This window comes from Heloderma suspectum, chromosome 2 (assembly GCF_057233095.1).
Source record: "Heloderma suspectum isolate Gila_16-S chromosome 2, 16-S_ref, whole genome shotgun sequence".
Lineage (NCBI taxonomy): Eukaryota > Metazoa > Chordata > Lepidosauria > Squamata > Helodermatidae > Heloderma > Heloderma suspectum.
The window spans coordinates 381,399,340-381,421,922 of NC_139459.1; the positions used below are offsets into that span (position 1 = coordinate 381,399,340).

Consider the following 22,583-nt stretch of genomic DNA (forward strand, 5'->3'; position numbering starts at 1 on the left):
GCTTGGACTCACAGTCCGCGGGGAGAGCTCAGCCTTGGGCTTCAGGAGAAAGATACTCTTGTCAACAGCATGGATGGCACAGAGGGAAGGTCTGGAGACTGAAAGATGGAGCTGTGTGTCGCTGGCAGGGAGGCCTTCGGGATCCTGGAACTCCAGTTTCACCTGTAAAGACAAAGGAGCTTGGAAAAGTTTCGTTCATCTGCGCAACAGCATCAAATAATCCTTCGGGGATTGGTTCCCTAGGCTTGGGCTCCCCTCTGCAGCTGCCGATCAGTAAAATTGTGCTTAACTAATCAGTTAACTGACTGACAGAGCAAAGTTTGACAGTTTGGCATCCTCGTCATCATCTATACTAACAGCGATCCCAGTTATCCAAGCCCTACCGCTTATGCAGCCAACACAGCAGCACCTGTGCACAAGAGAGAGGTACCAGCAGACTCAGGGGAACCCCCATCTTTGCAGAAGTACGGGGAAGCATCGAGGGAAAATCCTCCAACAGGGGAGCACCAGAAGTAGCCCAATGAGGACTGAGCATGCTGAGATGGTGGGGGTGGGGTGGACAGAAAACCAGGCGGGAAGTGGACTAGAATGGAGTAGCCTGAACAGGAGTGCTCTGTGCTGCAACATTTTGTCAGAGGTCCGACTTGTTCCTTTTGATTGTCTGCTTGTCTGTTCACAATGCACTGAGCCACTGGAATGATGTGTCAAGTTTGAATGCCAACTTGGTCCCCTCTGCCGCATTTTCAAGGTGGGGGACGACGGGGAAACGTAAAATATATTTTAATGCAATGTGCGCCTTGGAGATGCAGGCACTGAACGAAAGATGGAGTGCTTCCAGGTGGGACCCTTTTGTATAGTTAGGTGGTATCTTTCCCAGGTTTGTGTTGCTTGTGGATTTGTAGCCCATGATCCACACCCAGTCCTTTTTTTATTGTGGTGGCATTGGAGAATTTCCCGTCCACACAAGGGTGTTGTCCATGATGGAGCTTGTCCAGGTGTTGTTTCCCTGCCCTCCCATTGCACGTAACCCCCTCCCACAGCACCTTTTCTCCATTCTGAGCATGTGTATTGGTGAGTGTAACTCACCAGCACATGCCACTCCTTCCTACCCAAATTGTCCCAAATTATCAAAATTATGAAATGCCCTAAATTGCCCAAATTGTGGAATGCCCCAAATTATCAAAATTATGAAATGCCCCAAATTGCCCAAATTGTGGAATGCCCCAAATGGTGGAATGCCTCAAATTATCACAATTATGAAATGCCCCAAATTGCCCAAATTGTGGAATGCCCCAAATTGTGGAATGCCCCAAATTATCAAAATTATGAAATGCCCCAAATTGCCCAAATTGTGGAATGCCCCAAATTGCCCAAATTGTGGAATGCCCTCCCTAGAGAGGTCTGCCTGGTGCCTAGTTTGCTGACTTTTTGGTGCCAGGCAAAGACCTTTTTTTATTTTCATTTTAAAATAATCTTCTTTCTTTTAGCTGTTCAGTTATTTATCTCTTTCCATTGCAGAATTTTTGTTTCTGCTTTTGAAGTAATACTTTTTAATGTGTTTCATTATTGGTTGTCATCATTGGTTGCATCATTTTTGCTTTTACTGTGCATGCTGCCCTGAGAACTTTGGCTACAGGCAACTCATACATTCCCCTTCATGGATCACTGCCTTGTTGTGGCGAAGGGGCTTGCGTAACTCAGTGAAGCCATAAGCTATGCCGTGCAGGGCCACCCAAGACGGACAGGTCATGGCAGAGAGTTCTGACAAAATGTGGTCCACTGGAGAAGGAAATGGCAACCCACTCCAGTATTCTTGCCAAGAAAACCCCATGGAATGTATCACAAGGCTAAAAGAGATGACGCCGGAAGATGAGCCCCTCAGGTCGGAAGGTGTCCAATATGCTACTGGGGAAGAGCAGAGGGTATTTCCAAGTAGCGCCAGAAAGAGTGAAGCGGCTGGGCCAAAGCCGAAAGGACACTCAGCCGTGGATGTGTCTGGTGGTGAAAAGAAAATCCGATGCTGTGAAGAACAATATTGTTTAGGAACCTGGAATGTAAGGTCAATGAATCAAGGTAAGCTGGAGGTGGTCAAACATGAGATGGCAAGATTGAACATCGACATCTTGGGAATCAGTGAACTCAAATGGACAGGCATGGGCGAATTTTATTCAGGTGACCATCATATCTACTATTGTGGGCAAGAATCCCTTAGAAGAAATGGAGTAGCACTCATAGTCAACAAAAGGGTGGGAAAAGCAGTACTGGGGTACAATCTTAAAAATGATAGAATGATCTCAGTACGAATCCAAGGCAAACCATTCAACATCACAGTAATTCAAGTCTATGCCCCAACCACTGAGGCCGAAGAAGCTGAGGTTGATCGGTTCTATGAAGACCTACAACACCTTCTAGAACTAACACCAAAAAAAGATGTCCTCTTCATCATAGGGGATTGGAATGCTAAAGTAGGAAGTCAAGAAATCACCGGGATAACAGGCAGGCATGGCCTTGGTGTACAAAATGAAGCAGGACAAAAGCTAATAGAGTTTTGCCAAGAGAACATGCTGATCATAGCAAACACTCTTTTCCAACAGCACAAGAGGCGACTCTACACATGGACGTCACCAGATGGTCAATTTCGAAATCAGATTGATTATGTCCTTTGCAGCCAAAGATGGAGAAGCTCCATACAGTCAGTAAAAACAAGACCTGGAGCTGACTGTGGCTCAGATCATGAGCTGCTTCTTGCAAAATTTCAGCTTAAATTGAAGAACGTCGGGAAAACCACTAAACCGTTCAGGTATGACCTAAATCATATCCCTGATGAATATACAGTGGAGGTGAGGAATAGATTTCAGGGATTAGACCTGATAGACAGAGTGCCTGAGGAACTATGGACGGAGGTCCGTAACATTGTTCAGGAAGCAGCAACGAAATCCATGCCAAAGAAAAAGAAATGCAAGAAAGCCAAGTGGCTGTCTGATGAGGCTTTACAAGTAGCTCACGAAAGAAGGGAAGCGAAAAGCAAGGGAGAAAGGGGAAGATATACCCAACTGAATGCAGAGTTCCAGAGAATAGCAAGGAGAGACAAGAAGGCCTTCTTAAATGAACAATGCAAAGAAATCGAGGAAAACAACAGCATGGGAAAGACTAGAGATCTCTTCAAGAAAATTGGAGATCTCAAGGGAACGTTTTGTGCAAAGACGGGCATGATAAAGGACAAAGAAGGCAGGGACCTAACAGAAGCAGATGAGATTAAGAAGAGGTGGCAAGAACACACAGAAGAACTATACAGGAAAGATCTGAATGTCCCTGATAGCCATGATAGTGCGGTCACTGAACTGGAGCCAGACATCCTAGAGAGTGAAGTCAAGTGGGCCTTAGGAAGCATTAGTAACAACAAAGCTAGCGGAGATGACAGTATTCCAGCCGAGCTATTTAAAATCCTAAAAGATGATGCTGTTAAAGTGCTGCATTCAATATGCCAACAAATCTGGAACACTCAACAGTGGCCACAAGACTGGAAAAGGTCAGTTTACATTCCAATTCCAAAGAAGGGCAACGCCAAAGAGTGTTCAAACTACCGCACAATTGCGCTCATTTCACATGCCAGCAAGGTGATGCTCAAAATCCTACAAGCTAGGCTTCAGCAGTATGCGAACCGAGAACTACCAGAAGTACAAGCTGGGTTTAGAAGAGGCAGAGGAACTAGAGATCAAATCGCCAACATTCGCTGCATCATGGAGAAAGCAAGAGAATTCCAGAAAAACGTCTATTTCTGCTTCATTGACTACGCTAAAGCCTTTGATTGTGTGGATCACAACAAACTGTGGCAAATTCTTAAAGTGATGGGAGTACCAGAACACCTTACCTGTCTCCTGAGAAACCTGTATGAGGGTCAAGAAGCAACAGTAAGAACCAGACATGGAACAACCGATTGGTTCAAAATTGGGAAAGGAGTACGACAAGGCTGCATATTGTCACCCTGCTTATTTAACTTATATGCAGAGTACATCATGAGAAATGCCGGGTTGGATGAATCAGAGGTTGGAATTAAGATTGCTGGGAGAATTATCAACAACCTCCGATATGCAGACGATACCACCCTAATGGCAGAAAGCGAAGAGGATCGAAAGAGCCTCTTGTTGAGGGTGAAAGAGGAGAGTGCAAAAGCTGGTTTGAAACTCAACATTAAAAAAACGAAGATCATGGCATCTGGCCCCATCACTTCCTGGCATATAGAAGTGGAAGAAATGGAAGCAGTGACAGATTTTACTTTCTTGGGCTCCAAGATCACCGCAGACGGTGACTGTAGCCATGAAATTAAAAGACGCTTGCTCCTTGGGAGGAAAGCTATGGCCAACCTAGACAGCATAGTAAGAAGCAGAGACATCACCTTGCCGACAAAGGTCCGTATAATCAAAGCTATGGTTTTCCCAGTAGTAATGTATGGCTGTGAGAGCTGGACTATAAGGAAGGCTGAGCGCCGAAGAATTGATGCTTTCGAACTGTGGTGCTGGAGAAGACTCTTACGAGTCCCCTGGACTGCAAGGAGGTCAAATCAGTCCATCCTAAAGGAAATCAACCCTGAGTGCTCATTGGAAGGACAGATACTGAAGCTGAAGCTGAAATATTTTGGCCACCTAATGCGAAGAGAAAACTCCCTGGAAAAGACCCTGATGCTGGGAAAGACTGAAGGCAAAAGGAGAAGGGGACGGCAGAGGATAAGAAGGCTAGATAGCATCACGGATGCAATGAATATGAACTTGAGCACTCTCCGGGAGAGAGCGCAGGACAGGAAGGCCTGGCGTGCTATGGTCCATGGGGTCACGAAGAGTCGGACACGACTGAACGACTGAACAACAACAACAACTCATACATTGTGAGTAAATCATCATCATCCCTGGCCACTGGCTGGGGCTGATGGGAGTTGCAGTCCAACAACATCTGGAGGGCTGCACCTTTCCCACCCCAACCTTACACTTTGGATCTAATCCTGTCAATGCCCCCACACACACATTCCTCCAGGCCCCACCCCAAACTGGGCACATTCTGCCTTGCCTCCATTCACCAACTTCTGCCCCACCCAGGATTTTTGAAACACAAACTAAGGGGGCAACCCTCCTCCCTTCCTAAGTCCATCAGTGCCATCCAATGTATTTCTGCCTCCCTCTTTCTGCAGTGGAGCTGAGTGCGTCCAGGCACCCTTACCTTATTCATGAAGCATTTCTCAACGGTGAAGCCTGCTGAGTGAGCAACAAGTTCTCCATTGGCCAGAACAGTGTATACAAGCAAGCGGGCCAGAGGAGCAGAACTGACGTCCAATGAGAGATCCAGAGAAAACTCCCCTTTGACTGGCAAATAAAGACATTCAGAAAGAAAGGGGGGCGGGGAAGATGACAGGGAATTAATCCCAACGCGAAACTTTTTGGTTTAGCTTCAGCTGCAAGATGACCAGGAGGGCTGATTGACGAAAAACAGAAGTGGGTCATATAAGAATCAGGTTCAAACTCCTCAGCTATGCCATTTTCCCCAAACACGGCAGTCTCTCCTTCTTGTCCAGGGTTATTCCAAGACATTTTGCTGCCTGAGACGAGATCCCATGAGACAGGGTGCACCTCCTGCCTCAGGCGGCATATCCAGAAGGGCAGTGCAGGGCACATACATGCTACTGCCAGGAGGGTCACGTGCCCTACCACCACCCTATGCCTCGCTCTGAGGACCTCTGAGAGGGAGGCAGGGTGGAGGGCTGCTCCAGAGAGCCGCGCCGACTGCGCTCCTTCTGTGGCAAACACTGCAGCAGGAGAGCAGCTGCCACGGCTCTGTGGAGCGCCGCTTGCCCAATGCCTCCCTCTCAGAGGTCCTCAGAGCGAGGCATCAGGCAGGAGGGCTCTCTGGGAAGCCCCGCTGACCGCTCCCCTGCTGCAGCAATCAGGAGAGCGGCTGGCACAGCTGTCCAGAGAGCCTGCCTGGCCCAAATGCCTCGCTCTGGGGGGTCCTTCCTCAGAGCGATGCGCTCTTGGAGAGGTGGTCCTGGAGATCGCCTGTGCTGCCACGGCATAGGCAGCGTCCAGGGCCACATCCCTGCCAATGCCTTGCTTCGAGGAAGGACCCCACAGAGTGAGGCACTGAGAGGGAAGCAGCTGGGTGGGAAGAGGAGAAGGAGGGTGGTATGTCCCCCTGCCTCCGGCAGTGGCTGGCCTTGCCCCAGCTCTGGATGGTGCGCACACAACCTTCCAAGGACAAAAGTTAATTGGACTGGCGGCTGAATCCGACTTCAATAGCAGTGAGAGGGCAGGATCCTCCACCACCCCTGAGGGCAGCAGGCTAATGCAGGGGGTGCCAGGCGGGCTGCACGGCTCACAGAGCTCTGTCCTCCAGCACCTTGCCACTACTTGTTCCTCGCTCTGCCTGCCGCCTGCTCACCCACCCTCAAAGAGCAGCGCCAGGACACACCCGCGATGCCTGCTAGAGATCGAGGCCTGAGCACGGCTCACAGCCTTCCTGCCGGCCTCCTCGGTCAGGGCCGCTCTCAGTGGCGCTGCCTGCCTGGGCCAACAAAGGACATTTTGCTGCCTTGGGCAAACCAGAAACCTTGGGTGCCCACTCCACCCTGCCAGTGCTCGGGGTGACCCTGCCGCCCAATGCTCACGCTATCATACACTCCTCAGATATCAGGTCCAAATTCCCCATGGAGCTCATGGGATCACGCTGGCCCAAGCACAACCTCTCAGCCTACCTCACAGGATTGTTGTGAGAATAAAAATGGAGCAGGGGGGGGCTTGCACACCACCTTTAGCTCCTGGGGGTGGAATATAAATACAATGAAATAAAGTTAAGAGTCGTTAAAGCTGAAAAACCATGCTTCTCACAATGTGCTAAATAGTTCAAAGCAAGCCATCCTAGCGTGCAAAAAGGCTGTTGGTACATCACATGGGGTCTTATAATGTGCCCACATGGATGAACATGAACAAAAAAAAGATGCGTCAAATGACTGTTAATGACCCTGACGACATTTGTCAGTTGAGTGGTATAGAAATCTAAGTAATTAATCCTTTAATTAAAGTACCTGGCTATGAGATTAAATTTACAGAGACCTGGAAAGGCAGCTAAGAGCTTCTCCACATTTAGCGAAAATCACGCAGCCTTACCAGGGCTTTGTCTTCCAGAGTCTCCGTGGGTTTAACAATCAGCAAAATACACATGCTCCCCCTCCCCCATGTTTTTGCTGGTTCCTTCCTGTATGTTTCATTGATACCGCCCAGCAGATGACACTGCTTTATTGTGTGATTTAGGTTTGTTCCCCTGTTTAAGGTGACTTTTCAATTGGCAGATTATCCCTTGAAAGCAACGTGAGAGACATCGGAGGGTGCCAACATCGTGAAAAGGACCCACAAACTTCTGTAAGTGAACAATTACGAGTGCATGATAAATGCCTCCTGTGGAGATGCTGTAAGGCTGCAATCAAAGGCACATTTACCTGGGAGAAAGCCCAGCTGGCAATTGAATGTAGTGGGACTGACTTCCGAGTAAATGTGCATAGGACTGTGTGATGAATCCTAAAAACTGGCACAAACCATCTCTTACAATGAATACTAATAATTCAATAGCTGAACAGGACATCATCTTGCTTCTCATTTGCCCCACCCATCTGCCTCCATGTTTTTCATGTTCATCACCATGGGAAAGAACTTTGCTATAAAATTTCTCCTCCGCTCCCTGCACTGTGGAGGCACCAATCCTGAGTACACTTACTGCGGGAGCTGGTGTGTTGCTGCAGATTGGTTGGTGTTTTGGCTGCTTCTTGCTGCTGGAGAACTGCCAAGAACAAATTTAGGCATCAGGAGTTTTAAGGGTGATGCAGTCATGAGAGCCTTCAGCAAAGGAGATTGTTACCTTGTCGTGGTGCTACAGCTTGAGCACCTCAGTGATGTCATGAGCTAAACCGTGAAGGGACACCCAAGACGAGAAGGTCATGGCAGAGAGGTCAGACTAAATACGATCCCTGGGGAAGGAAACGGCAACCCACCCCAGTATTCTTGCTGTGAAAACTAAATGGATCAGTACAACCAGAGATATGTCGGTCTACCATCGGAAGATGGGACTCCCGGTCGGAAGGTGGTCAAAATGCTACTGGGGAGGAACAGAGGATAAGCTCAACTAGCCCCAGATGTGATGATGCAGCTAGCTCAAAGCTGAAAGGATGGCTAGCAGCTGATGGTGCTGGTGGTGAACGACAAATCCAATGTTCTAAAAATCAACACACCATAGGAACCTGGAATGTAAGATCTATGATCCAGGGCAAATTGGATGTGGTTATTGGGGAGATGTCAAGATTAAAGATAGACATTTTGAGTGTCAGTGAACTGAAATGGACTGGAATGGGCCACTTCACATCAAATGACCACCAGATCTACTACTGTGGACAAGAGGACCACAGAAGAAATGGAGTAGCCTTCATAATTAATCATAAAGTGGCTAAATCAGTGCTTGGATACAATCCAAAAAATGACAGAATGATCTCAACTCAAATTCAGGGTAAGCCATTTAACATCACAGTGATCCAAATATACGCCCCAACCACAGATGCTGAAGAAGCAGAAGTAGATCAGTTCTATGAGGATCTGCAGCACATACTGGATAGTACGCCAAACAAAGATGTTATTTTCATTACAGGAGACTGGAATGCTAAAGTGGGTAGTCAAACAACACCTGGAATTACAGGCAAGCATGGTCTGGGAGAACAAAATGAAGCAGGACATAGGCTGATAGAATTTTGCCAAGACAACTCACTGTGCATAACAAACACTCTCTTCCAACAACCTAAGAGACGACTTTATACATAGACTTCACCAGACGGTCGACACCGAAATCAGATTGACTACATCCTTTGTAGCCAAAGGTGGCAGACATCTATGCAGTTGGTAAAAACAAGACCTGGAGCTGATTGTAGTTCAGATCACAAACTTCTTATTGCACAATTTAGAATCAGACTAAAGAGAATAGGGAAGACCCACAGATCAGTTAGATATGAGCTCACAAATATTCCTCATGAATATGCAGTGGAGGTAAAGAATAGATTTAAGGGACTTGATTTAGTAGATAGGGTCCCGGAAGAACTATGGACAGAAGTTTGCAACATTGTTCAGGAGGCGGCAACAAAAAATGTCCCAAAGAAAAAGAAAACCAAGAAGGAAAGATGGCTGTCTGCTGAGACACTGGAAGCAGCCCAAGAAAGAAGGGAAGCAAAAGGCGACAGTGATAGGGGGAGATATGCCCAATTAAATGCATGGTTAGCCAGAAGAGAAAAGGAATTATTTTTAAACAAGCAATGTGCGGAAGCGGAAGAAGTTAATGGAATAGGAAGGACAAGAGACCTCTTCCAGAAAATTAGAAACATCGGAGGTAAATTCCAGGCAAAAATGGGTATGGTCAAAAACAAAGATGGCAAGGACCTAATAGAAGCAGAAGCGATCAAGAAAAGGTGGCAAGAATATATGGAAGATCTGTATAGGAAGGATAATAATATCGGGGATAGATTTGATTGTGTGGACAGTGAGCTAGAACCAGACATCCTGAAGAGTGAGGTTGAATGGGCCTGAAGAAGCATTGCTAATAACAAGGCAGCAGGAGATGATGGTATCCCAGCTGAACTGTTTAAAATCTTGCAAGATGATTCTGTCAAGGTGATGAGCATGCCATATGCCAGCAGATTTGGAAAACACAAGAATGGACACCAGATTGGAAAAAATCAACCTACATCCCCATACCCAAAAAGGGAAGCACCAAAGAATGTTCAGACTATCGAACAGTGGCACTTATTTCACATGCCATTAAGGTAATGCTCAAGATCTTGCAAGGTTGACTCCAGCAATTCATGGAACAAGAATTGCCAGATGTACAAGCTGGGTTTCAAAAAGGCAGAGGAACTAGAGACCAAATTGCCAATATCCGCTGGTTAATGGAGAAAGCCAGGGAGTTCCAGAAAAACATCTATTGCTGTTTTATTGACTATTCTAAAGCCTTTGACTGTGTGGATCATAACAAATTGTGGCAAGTTTGTGGTGATATGGGGATACCAAGTCATCTTGTCTGCCTCCTGAGGAATCTGTATAATGACCAAGTAGCAATGGTAAGAACAGACCATGGAACAACGGACTGGTTTCAGATTGGGAAAGGAGTATGGCAGGGTTGTATACTCTCACCCTACCTATTCAACTTGTATGCAGAACACATCATGAGACGTGCTGGGCTTGATGAAGCCAAGGCTGGAGTTAAAATCACTGGAAGAAACATTAACAATCTCAGATATGCAGATGATACCACTTCGATGGCTGAAAGTGAGGAGGAGCTGAGGAACCTCATGATGAAGGTGAAAGAAGAAAGTGCAAAAGCTGGGTTGCAGTTAAACCTCCAAAACCCAAGATTATGGCAACCAGCTTGATTAATAACTGGCAAATAGAGGGAGAAACCATGGAGGCAGTGACAGACTTTGTCTTTCTAGGTGCAAAGATTACTGCAGACACTGACTGCAGCCAGGAAATCAGAAGACGTTTACTTCTTGGGAGAACAGCAATGACAAATCTTGATAAAATAGTGAAGAGCAGAGACATCACGCTGACAACAAAGGTCCACATAGTTCAAGCAATGGTATTCCCCGTCGTAGCCTATGGCTGCGAGAGCTGGAGAGCCATAAGGAAGGCTGAGCGAACAAAGATAGATACTTTTGAACTGTGGTGCTGGAGGAAAATTCTGAGAGTGCCTTGGACTGCAAGAAGATCAAACCAGTCCATCCTCCAGGAAATAAAGCCAGACTGCTCACTTGAGGGCATGATATTAAAGGCAAAACTGAAGTACTTTGGCCACATCATGAGAAGACAGGATACCCTGGAGAAGATGCTGATCTAGGGAAAGTGGTAGGCAAAAGGAAGAGGGGCCGACCAAGGGCAAGATGGATGGATGATATTCTGGAGGTGACAGACTCGACCTTGGGGGAGCTGGGGGTGACGATGGCTGACAGGAAGCTCTGGTGTGGGCTGGTCCATGAAGTCACGAAGAGTCGGAAGCAACTGACCGAATAAACAACAAGTCATGAGAGCCCCCCACCCCCGCCTGCAACAAACCTCAGTTACAAGTATGTAAATCAGCTTTATGAGTTTTTAAATAAAAGGTTCAAAACGATGAGGGATATTTTCAAGAGGAGGACAAGGGTCTGGTCATTCATATATCCACGCCCTCACTTCCTAAAGGCATATTATATTGAAAAGGTGTGAGGAAAAAAGGAGGGAGGAGGAGGAGGAAGAAGAAGAAGAAGAAGATGACGAAGATGAAGAAGAAGTGTACATAATCTCAGGACATGTGGCGCTGTTGCTTGAACCTGAGTTGGGAGGGTAGGGTGGGGTGGCCGGCTTCTTGGTGACTTGCATATGCACAGCTTTGAAATGGTGGTGATGGCAGGGACAGGGGGGAACTATATAAGAGCCAATGGCTTTCTTGACACGGAGCTTCTATCCTGCGATTGAGATGGCTCCTTCACGGAAGTTTGCAGGCTCTTTACATGATGCCACAACCTTCCAGGGCGTCGTCTGCACTGAATGCCCTTTGTTCCATTTTTAAATAGATCGCAGAGAATGAGCTATCAAATTACCCCGTTGTGTTCCGCTCCATGAAAAGAGGAAAAGCAGCAAGAAGAGGAGCGAGATCAATGGAAAACATGGAAGACTCAGATACGGGGAGAAGGTGGGGGAAAGGGGAGGGGGGAAAGGAAGTGCATGAAAAAGGGAGTCGTTGTGATCCTGCGTTTAAAATGGAAGCAGAAAGCCCCATTTTAAATGCCGGATTTTAGGCTGGTGTAGAGATGCCCAATGTGTGAGTGGTGTAGTGGTGGGGGCAGCACCTGAGCAGGTGGGTGGGGGGAACCTGGCGATCAGGCAAGGTGGCGGCAGTGTGTGGAGCAGAGGAGGAGCAGCTTGCAGTGTTGGGTCTGCAACTCCTTGCAGCGTGCTGCCTCGGGCAGGCGCTTCGTGGTGCCTAACGGAAGGGCCGGCCCTGCAGCACAGAGTGAAGGACGCACTTACCTGCGCCATGCTCCACCTGCTCAGTGTGGGTCCCTGTTTGCAAAATGTTCCCCTTTCCCATCACCTGCATTGGAAAGAGGAGAAGTCCTGCTAGCAAACATGGCTGATGGAAGAGGCAAACGTTTTGGTCACTTGAATATGCCATTAAAAAAAAAAAGTTGCGCTGATTCATGACAACAACAACAACAACAACAACCCAAAATCCACAGTTGGGCAATACAACTTAGGACCAACCAAAAATGCTCCCCCAAAAAGTGTGCCAGCTTTTGAGTTCCCCAGAATCTGCCACGTATTCAGCCTCCTATAGGCAACCAGAGACTTCCAGAAACCCCTCTCCTGATACTGGGAAGTGAATTTCAATTCATGAAGCCAGTCTGGGGTTTGAAACCAAATGCAGTTTAGCAACTGGATATGGATTTGAGAAAGTGCTGTTCTGAAATACAAATTCCATACAAATTTCATTTTATGGATTGTAACAGGCTTATCCAGCCTTCTGTTAGAATACTTACTAAGAATACACTAAGGAAAAACAAATGTTTTCAAGGAAACACCATGTGTTCAAAGTTTATCAAAGAAAAGGCAATGGGTTGTATTGGATCAGAAACAGCTGGCAGAATGGGTTTCCCTTTTCCCCTGCAGGCTCTGCCCTGCTGCCCCCCTCCCCACCCAAATCTGCTCAAAAACTTTCATCCTCTTTGCGGGGATGGGTGTTGATGCATTTCCTCTTTGGGGTGACAGTGGGTAAGTGCCCCTCACACATACACACACAAACAACTGATCAGCTCCCTCTTCGCTGCTGTTCACAAGCATGTTAATGGCATTCATGCAATGAATGCCACATCTAGCATGGCATGTATGCTGAGGGCCAACCTACCCAGTGGTGACGAGGTTTTGGAGTTGCCCCGTCTGCCTCACTGACATATAAACTGGGACGTGGGGGTCTGAGTTTTAACATCAGAAGGGGTGTGCTGACCCTTCTTCACTGGTTCACTGACACAGGGCACTTTTCCGGTATTGGAGCCGGGCTGCAGAATAAAGGAGAACTGAGCTTCCGATCCAGGGAGGTAAGGTGGGGAGTACTCAGCTCCCCTCTGCTGCGTGCAGCTTCCGATTTTAAAATCAGGACCCCAGTCCAGGCTGTACACGTGGAAGTCAGATGATTAAGCAGAGATGGCTCAGTTCGAGTTTCAAGTCAAACCATTGTCCATCTACTCCAGTGTTGTCTACACCAGCTGGCGTAGGTTTCAGGCAATGGCCTCCACAGCCCTGCTACCAAAGACCTTGTTTTTTAACTGGAGATGCCTGGGATTGCACCTGGGGATTTTTTTACACTGAGCCCCCTTCCCCCCCCCCCGAGTAGCCTGCAGCATTTCAGCCCCTGCAATTGAATCAAAATGTCACTCTGCTCAGACTTACCATGTAGTGAAAGACAATCTCGTCTCCTCTCATGACGTCTGAGTTCACGACATAATGCACTCGAACCGGCTGGGTTTGACCACAGCTTAATGTCCCGGGAATGGACTCAATCTGGAGGTAGCTTTCACTCGGCGAGTAAAAGCGTGACACTTTGTGATATGCCGGTTGGTGACGGGGACTGATCCAGTTACTGTCACACCACTGTGGCGTTTTATAAAATGCCTGGTGGAAAAGAAGGAAACCACAGAGGCCCCCGAATGGGGACAATGAATTAAGTTGGCTGATAACAAACGTTCTCTTCTATATTATAGTCCCACACCCCTGCGAGGGTGACTGTCTATCGGTCCGCATTCTCCTCCAGAACCATTTTGCCAGTGTGGGCCGCAGACATTCCCAGTTCCCCCAAAATGCTCACCTGGATGGTAACAGAATCATCTGTGAAGTCAGCGGTATCTATGGAAAACTCTGCTCTCCCCTGGTCGTTGGTGATGTAGCTGGACTTGTGCCCGGGCCCTGCACGGACCTCAACTGTTGCATTGGCGATTGGCATATCGGTACCATCACTTATTATCAGCTAGAAGTGCAAAGCCAAACACACACACACACACACCAGAGCATTGTATCGTCAGTAGGGACGTGACCGTGTGACAGGGGTGGAAAACCTCTTCTAGCCAGATCAGTGGTCAGGGGAAAGGGGGTGTGGCCTTGGGGGGAACCCCGGAGGGCTGCTGAGAGCCCAGGAGGGCCACGATTTGGCCTGCAGGCCTCAGGTTGCCCACCCCTGCCATGTGAGATGGTGCCTGCATAGAATCACAGAACAGTAGGGTTGGAAGGGGCCTATGAGGCCATCGAGTCCAACCCCCTGCTCAGTGCAGGAATCCAAGTCAGAGCATCCCTGACAGATGGCTGTCCAGCCTCATCTTGAAGGCCTCCAGTGTGGGAGAGCCCACCACCTCCCTGGGTCATTGGTTCCATTGTCGTATTGCTCTAATTGCAATTAGATTGCATTGTTAATTAATTGCATTGTCGTATTGCAGGATGGGGGGCGGGGGGGGCGTTCTATGGACAGTGGAGGTGGTGGTGTGGTGGAGATGATGGTCTAAGGAAGTGCCATCCCAGAGGCCTGCCATGGGCTTGATCCGGGGGCCTGAAGGACTGGCCCCCTCAAGCACTCCTCTCCCAATGCATACAGAGAGATTCAGCTGCAGAATTGTGCATGACGGGGATCCATCACCCGGCCTTACCTGCCCCCAAATGGGGATCCCGTGCCTATAGTAGCTATCCATCCTTTGGAAGGTGATCCTGCTGAGAGTCGCAGTAACCTCAGTGGAAGCGGTGCCTATAAATTCCACCCCTGCCAAAAAGAAACAAATGCCCCTTCAGCGCAAGGAGGGTAAACAGAACAGCTTCTCATTCCGTCCAGACCATCCAGGCCCAGGGTACCCAGCAGGCCTGCCTTGGCATGCTTCAAGACTGGGCTCCAATTCAGAGGAACGCAGGAAGCAGCCCTCCTACTAGGTCAGAGTGTCGGTCCATCGGGGGGGGGACGGTGTTCCAGGGAACTGCCGAGTTATCTCCAGTGGTGATTCCTCTCCCCTCTAGCCTCTCTAAGCCTCCACGAGCATCCAGGGGACGGGGGCTTGGGGAGGGGCAGAGCTTGCAGAGGGAGCCCAAGCTTCCATGGGCTAGAGGGGAAACCTCCACAGCCCCGATTAGGCCCACAGACCAGAGGTTCCCCATCCCTGGTCTATCGAGTCCAGCACTATTTACTCTGGCTGGTAGCGGCTCTTTGGCACAGCCAGGGCTGGTGTCAGGGGTAACCATGTTCAGGCACCTGCTGAGAGCCCACAGCCGGCAGAGGCCCACTGACAAGAGCCCCTGGGCGTTGCCCGTCATCTTCACCATGGCAGCCTGCTTCTTCCCCCGCCTCTCGCTCTGGCCCAGGCAACGGTGGTGGTGGTGAGGGGGAGGGGCGGTAGATGCCAGTGCCTACTTGCTCATTGGGTCTCTGCCTGTCAAGTAAGGACATGCTAGCAAAGATGAGGAAGAGGTTGAGGAGCAACAGCATCTGGTGACATTGGTGGTGAGGAGACAGACTCAAGAACCTTCTCCATGATCCTGTTGTCACTGCGGGAGGGGGCCCATTGAGGGGGCCTTGCTCAAGGGCCTCAAGAACCTTCTCCATGATCCTGTTGTCCTGAGATTGGCCCTCCCCTTTCTTGCCATCCCTCCTTCTGTTTCCTGAAGCTTACCTGTGCCTTCCTCTGTGATCTTGGCTTTCACATCAATATGCATCTGATATCCATCCCGCTTCAGCTGGAACACCTTCGTTTTCACCACTTGAGAGAGGCAGCCATGTCTGTCTGCCTGCAAGAGGAGAAAGCAAAGAGCTGTTGCAGGGGTGGTATTGCATATGTTTTTGCACTCCGTATCTTCCTTTAAAAAACTGGTTTAACAGATACTCCTTCTTCACAGGGAATCCTGGAGGGGATCTTCACGACAACAGAATGAGAAGCTCACTGGAGTATTACCCGGATTTTCATGGAATCGGCTCTGGTCCATCAGGGACACAGGAAGTAAGACAAGACAAGCGTAGCGTACCTGTAAAATCTGGTTTTCAGGGGTCACCCAGTGCTTAAGAGAAACATACTTCTGGGTGGGGTGGGGGGAGTAGAACTGAATGTCATCAAAATGACAAGGGCTGCTCAACCAATGGGAGAGGCTTGTTTCCTGCCCCTGCCCAGGCTCCCCACTGCTGCTGTATTATTATGAGTGGAAAGCAACTAATTTTCCCCATGTGTGCAGATTTCCCTGAAGAAGCCAAAATCCCCAGTTCTCTAGTGCAGCATCTGAAGGCTCCCCCGAGACCTTCCCCCCACCCCAATTTTGCCATATTCCAGCAATCTGCTGTGGAGTTATTCCTCCCATCCCATTTTCCCTCATGTGTGCACTTTTGGCTATTGATTCCAAGCCTGCCCCCCTTTCTACTTCTCCCTGCTCACAATGAGAAGCTCCTGTAAACCCGAAAAATAATTACTGCAATAAAGCAATAAACTGAAGAAGAGACTTTACATAACAACGGAGAAATGACTTCACATCAGAGAAATTATAGAACATCAAAGAAGCACAACATCGTACTAGTGATTGAAGAGAGCAATGGAGAAGTGAAAGTGTGCTTTAGGGCAAATTTCTAAAGTTAGCCTTTAGCCCTTTCACTTCAGGGGAGCAAGATTTATTTCTTACTTTTGAGTAAACAGTCACAGAAGGGGGAATATGCTGAAGATTAAAAGCAGGCCTTTTAAGGTGAATGAGTGTACCCGCTACTATGGTAATATGAGGGGTCGCTGCTTCGCTCCTGGGGATTTTCTCAATGGGAAAACCTACTTCCATTGGGGAAACAGAAGGGAATGGGGCATCCCACCCCCTTGACCACATTACTGCCAGGTAAGAGAGGCATGTCCAGGATTTAATGTAGGGCGGGGGGGACATGGCACACTGTGGTAAAACTGCCTACCATTTCTCCAATGGATACCGATCCAATAAGAAACATCTTACTGTTCTGTAATTTCCTCCTCTCCAGAGAGCCCTAGGTACTGACAGAAAAAAAAGAAACCCATTGCTGTACCAAAAGAACAGGAGGGGCAGAGTTTCCTCACCCCTGAGCTAAATGCTACACTACACTAGTGCTCTTCAAGGACGTGAAAGGTTGTCACAGAGAGGAAGGCCAGGATCTCTTCTCAATCATCCCAGAGTGCAAGACACGGAATAATGGGCTCAAGTGACAGGAAGCCAGATTCCGGCTGAACATCAGGAAAAACGTCCTTAGTGTTACAGCAATATGACAATGGAACCAATGACTTAGGGAGGTGGTGGGCTCTCCCTCACTGTAGACGTTCAAGACAAGGCTGGACAGCCATCTGTCAGGGATGCTCTGACTTGGATTCCTGAACTGAGCAGGGGGTTGGACTTGATGGCCTTGTACGCCCCTTCCAACCCCACTATTCTATGATTCTATGATACACTGGAAGCTCCCTGCAAAGTTACTGTCCAAAGCCAGCTTCACAGGGATTAATTTCCGTAATACATGGTCAGTATTTGGATTTTGTTTTTAAAAGCTCGCTAGGGATGTACAAGAGTCACTTACCTTTTCACAGCTTTGCTTCACGGTGCGGGGGGAGGCGCTTCACTTCCCCCCCCCCGAAATTCAGGCCGGGTGGGGGAGGCGCCCCGCCTCGCCCGGCTGAAATTCAGGCCAGGGGGGGGAGGCGCCCCACCTCGCCCGGCCAAAATTCAGGCCGGGGAGACGCGCCCTGTCTCCCCGGTCGCAAACAAGGAAAGTAAAAAAAACAAAACACCTCATGATAGGCTACGTAACGATTAACGTAGCCTATCACAGCTAGATTTGCAAAGTCAGCCATGATAGGCTACGTTAATCGTTACGTAGCCTATCACGGCTGACTTTGAAAAAAAAAAGTGCGCACGCAAATGGCGGCCCCCATGGGGTGCCGCCGTTTGCGTTCCTTATTTGGTCCCTGTAGTCTACGTAAAGATTTACGTAGACTACGGCGAAAATAAGGGCACCGCCATTTGCATACGCGCTTTTTTTTTTCCAAAGTCAGCCGTGATAGGCTACGTAAAGATTAACGTAGCCTATCACGGCTGACTTCGGAGATCTAGCCGTGATAGGCTACGTTAATCGTTACGTAGACTATCACGGGGTGTTTTGTTTTGTTTTTACTTTACTTGTAATGGCGGCGGCGGCAGCCGGTCGAAATACCGGCTGCTGCCCCCCCCACCGAAAGCCCGCCGAACCACCGCCAGGACCCGCCACCGGGAGGGACATTCGGCAAAGGTAAGTCCCATTCCGAGGGTGTGGCGGGGGGGTGGCGGAGAATTTCACCGCCGATTTCGGGGGGCCGAATGCGTTGGCGCTCGGCCCCCCGAAGATTCGGGGAGAAATTCTCTGACATCCCTAAAGTACGCAGTCCCTTTTTCTGGGAGGAAGCGCTCACAGCCCAGTAAACAGTCTCACTCACAAGTTGCCCAGAGTAATATGAATGTAAAAAGCAGGGATCTCCATTGCAGTGCCCACAGGCGCTTTAGTGCCCACAGGGACCTCCAATGGCATGCACGAAGCTCTGCCCTCCCTGCCCCCTTAAAAAAAGGTTTTAAGAAAAGCCTTGGAAATTCTTAGGTCGGTCTCCTACCTCTCCCTTTCTAGCCTTGCTCTTTCTCTCACCACTACCTCCATGCCTTGCTATTTCCCCCTCCCTCACAACTTCCAGCCTTGCCATTCCTCTCCTGCCGCCACCTCTCTAGCTCACTTTTGACCAGCCAGGCCTCCACAGCAGCCATTATGTGACTAGCCACATCCTCTGTGGGAGCCATTTTGTGGTGGTGCCCACAGCAGTTCCTCAAATTCCCAAATGGGCCCACAGGTCCAAAAAGGTTGGGATCCCCTGGCAGGTTGTTGTGCAGTTGTTAAGTCGTGTTCAACTCTTCGTGACCCCATGGACCACAGCACGCCAGGCCTTCCTGTCCTCCGCTCTCTCCCGGAGTGTGCTCAGGTTCATACTCATTGCATCAGTGATGCTATCTAGTCATCTCATCCTCTGCCGTCCCCTTCTCCTTTTGCCTTCAATCTTCAGCCTTCCTTATAGTCCAGCTCTCACAGCCATATATTACTACTGGGAAAACCAATAGCTTTGATGAGATGGACCTTTGTCTACAAGGTGATGTCTCTGCTTCTTACTATGCTGTCTAGGTTTGCCATAGCTTTCCACCCAAGGAGCAAGCGTCTTTTAATTTCATGGCTACAGTCACCATCTGCAGTGATCTTGGAGCCCAAGAAAATAACATCTGTCACTGCTTCCATTTCTTCCCCTTCTATATGCCAGGAAGTGATGGGGCCAGATGCCATGATCTTCGTTTTTTTCATGTTGAGTTTCAAACCAGCTTTTGCACTGTCCTCTTTCACCCTCAACAAGAGGCTCTTTATATCTTCTTTGCTTTCTGCCATTAGGGTGGTATCGTCTGCATATTGGAGGTTGTTGATAATTCTCCCGGCAATCTTAATTCCGACCTGTGATTCATCCAACCCGGCATTTCTCATGATGTACTCTGCATATAAGTTAAATAAGCAGGGCGACTATATGCAGCCTTGTCGTACTCCTTTCCCAATTTTGAACCAATCGGTTGTTCCATGTCTGGTTCTTACTGTTGCTTCTTGGCCCACATACAGGTTTCTCAGGAGACAGGTAAGGTGGTCTGGTACTCCCATCTCTTTAACAATTTGCCAGAGTTTGTTGTGATCCACACAATCACAGGCTTTAGTGTAGTCAATGAAGTAGAAATAGACATTTTTCTGGAATTCTCTTGCTTTCTCCATGATCCAGCGAATGTCGGCGAGTTGATCTCTAGTTCCTCTGCCTTTTCGAAACCCTGCTTGTACTTCCAGTAGTTCTTGGTTCACATACTGCTGAAGCCTAGCTTGTAGGATTTTGAGCATCACCTTGCTGGCATGTGAAAAGAGCGTAATTGTATGGTAGTTTGAACACTCTTTGGAGTTGCCCTTCTTTGGAATTGGAATTTCACTTTTTCCAGTCTTGTGGCCACTGTTGAGTGTCCCAAATTTGTTGGCCTATTGAGTGCAGCACTTTAATGGCATTATCTTTTAGGATTTTAAATAGTTCAGCTGAAATACTGTCGTCTCCGCTAGCTTTGTTGTTAGTAATGCTTCCTACGGCCCACATGACTCCACTTTCTAGGATGTCTGGCTCAAGTTCAGTGACCGGCTAGGGATGGCGGAGAATTTCTCCACGAATCTCGGGGAGGCTGAATGCCAACACATTCAGCCCCCCAAAATTGTTGGTGAAATTCTCCGCCCCCCCCCCCCCCGGGATGGGACTTACCTCCCTTGAATGTCCCTCTCAGCAGTAGGTCCCGGCGGCGGTTCGACGGCGGTTCGGCGGGGGCGGGGGCGGCGGCCAGTCTTCCGAGCGGCTGCCGCTGCCACCGCCATTACAAAGTGAATGTAAAACACACACACACACACACACACACACACGTGATAGGCTACGTAACGGTTAACGTAGCCTATCACGGCTAGATTTCCAAAGTCAGCCGCGATAGGCTATGTAACGATTTACCGTTACGTAGCCTATCACGTGTGTGTGTGTGTGTGTTTTACATTCACTTTGTTATTTTGCGGCCAGGGAGACGGGGCGCTTCTCCCCTTCCAGAATTTCGGCCGGGCGAGGCGGGGCGCCTCCACCCCCAGCCTGAACTTCGGGGGGAGAACCGAAGTGCCTCCCCCCCACCGTGAAGCAAGCTGCGGGACCAGGTATGTGCCTTTCGTGCATCCCTAGTGACTGCACTAGCATGGCTATCAAGGACATTCAGATCTTTCCTTTATAGTTCTTCTGTGTATTCCTTCCACTTATTCTTAATCTCATCTGCTTCTGTTAGGTCCCTGCCTTCTTTGTCCTTTATTATGTCCATCTTTGCACAAAACGTTCCCTTGATATCTCTGATTTTCTTGAAGAGATCTCTCGTCTTTCCCATTCTATTGTTTTCCTCGATTTCTTTGCATTGTTCATTGAAGAAGGCCTTCTTGTCTCTCCTTGCTATTCTCTGGAACTCTGCATTCAGTTGGATATATCTTCCCCTTTCTCCCTTGCTTTTCACTTCCCTTCTTTCTAGGGATGTACGAAAGTCACTTACCTTTCCGCAGATTATGTTGATGGTGGGGGGGTAGGCGTTCCGTCCCTCCCCCCGGAATCCTCGATGGGGGGAGGCGATCCGTTCCTCCCCCCCGGAATCCTCCATGGCTGGCTGTGCTCCGCAGCAGCTCCGCGGAGCAGCCGGCCAGGCCCAGCCAGGCCAGAGCCATCCGTAGCCAGATGTCCGGCTGCGGAGGGTTCGGGGGGGGCGGAAACGCGTACGCAAATGGCGGTGGCTACAGTAGGGATGTACGAAAGTTCCGCCACGGATCTCGGGGAGGCCGAATGCCAGCGCATTCGGCCCCCTGAAATCGGTGGTGGAACGGCCCGCCACCCCCCCCGCTCCCCACCGGGACGGGACTTACCTTGGGCGGATCTTCCTGGCGGCAGCTGCAATAGCGGCTCCAGCGGCGGTTTGGCAGTGGTGGCTGCAGCCGCCGGTCTTCCGACCAGCTGCCGCCGCCGCCATTTCCAGCAAAAAAAACAAAAAGAACCAAAATGATAGGCTATGTAAAGATTTACGTAGCCTATCATGGCTAGATTTAAAACAACAACAACAACAACACGCGTACGCAAATGCCTGCCACCATTTGCGTTCCTTATTTTGGCACGTCTTAGTCTACGTAAACATTCACGTAGACTAAGACGGCGAAAATAAGGGGAATGCAAATAGCTTAGACGCTACGCTATTTGCGTTCCCCTTATTTTCACCGTCTTAGTCTACGTAAAAGTTTACTTAGGCTAAGACATGCCAAAATAAAGAATGCAAATGGTGGCGGCCATGGCTGCCGCCATTTGCGTACGCGCGTTGTTGTTGTTTTTAAATCAGCTGTGATAGGCTACGTAAACATTTACGTAGTCTATCACTGTGTTTTTTTTAAAATCTAGCCATGATAGGCTACGTAAATCTTTTGTGTCCCTGCTAGCCAGCGGCCAGATGTCCGGCTGCTGGCAGAGCTGGCTGGCGGCTCCGCAGAATCCCTGCGGTGCAGAGTGGAGCCGGCCAGAAAGGATTCTGGGGGGGAGGAACGGAGTGCTCCCCCCCAGCATCAACATAATCTGCGGAAAGGTAAGTCACTTTCGTACATCCCTAGGCTACGGCCACCGCCATTTGCATTCCTTATTTTTGGCCGTTATTATTATGGAAATAGCATAGCAGGCGCTATTTGCATCCCTTTTTGATTCATTGTTGTAGCCTACGTAAATCTTTACGTAGGCTAAAACAGTGAATCAAAAAGGGACGTAAATAGCGCCCGCTCTGCTATTTGCTTCCCCTTTATTTTCGCTGTCATAGTCTACATAAATATTTACGTAGACTAAGATGGCCAAAAATAAGGAACGCAAATGGCGGCGGCCGTAGCCGCTGCCA

General features: G+C 48.9%; 1 protein-coding gene across 1 annotated transcript in view; it reads right to left on the bottom strand.

Annotated features, from left to right (window-relative positions):
* The window catches only part of LOC146356366 (alpha-2-macroglobulin-like), a 77,320-nt gene that overhangs the window by 35,464 nt on the left and 19,273 nt on the right, over positions 1-22,583 (bottom strand). The window contains exons 9-16 of the mRNA XM_084841099.1: positions 15,746-15,860; positions 14,738-14,847; positions 13,909-14,067; positions 13,494-13,715; positions 12,078-12,141; positions 7,756-7,818; positions 5,212-5,354; positions 13-162 (exon numbers count right to left, since the gene is read on the bottom strand). Coding sequence (XP_084697225.1) covers positions 13-162; positions 5,212-5,354; positions 7,756-7,818; positions 12,078-12,141; positions 13,494-13,715; positions 13,909-14,067; positions 14,738-14,847; positions 15,746-15,860 — 1,026 coding nt within the window. The remainder of the gene's footprint in view (positions 1-12; positions 163-5,211; positions 5,355-7,755; positions 7,819-12,077; positions 12,142-13,493; positions 13,716-13,908; positions 14,068-14,737; positions 14,848-15,745; positions 15,861-22,583) is intronic.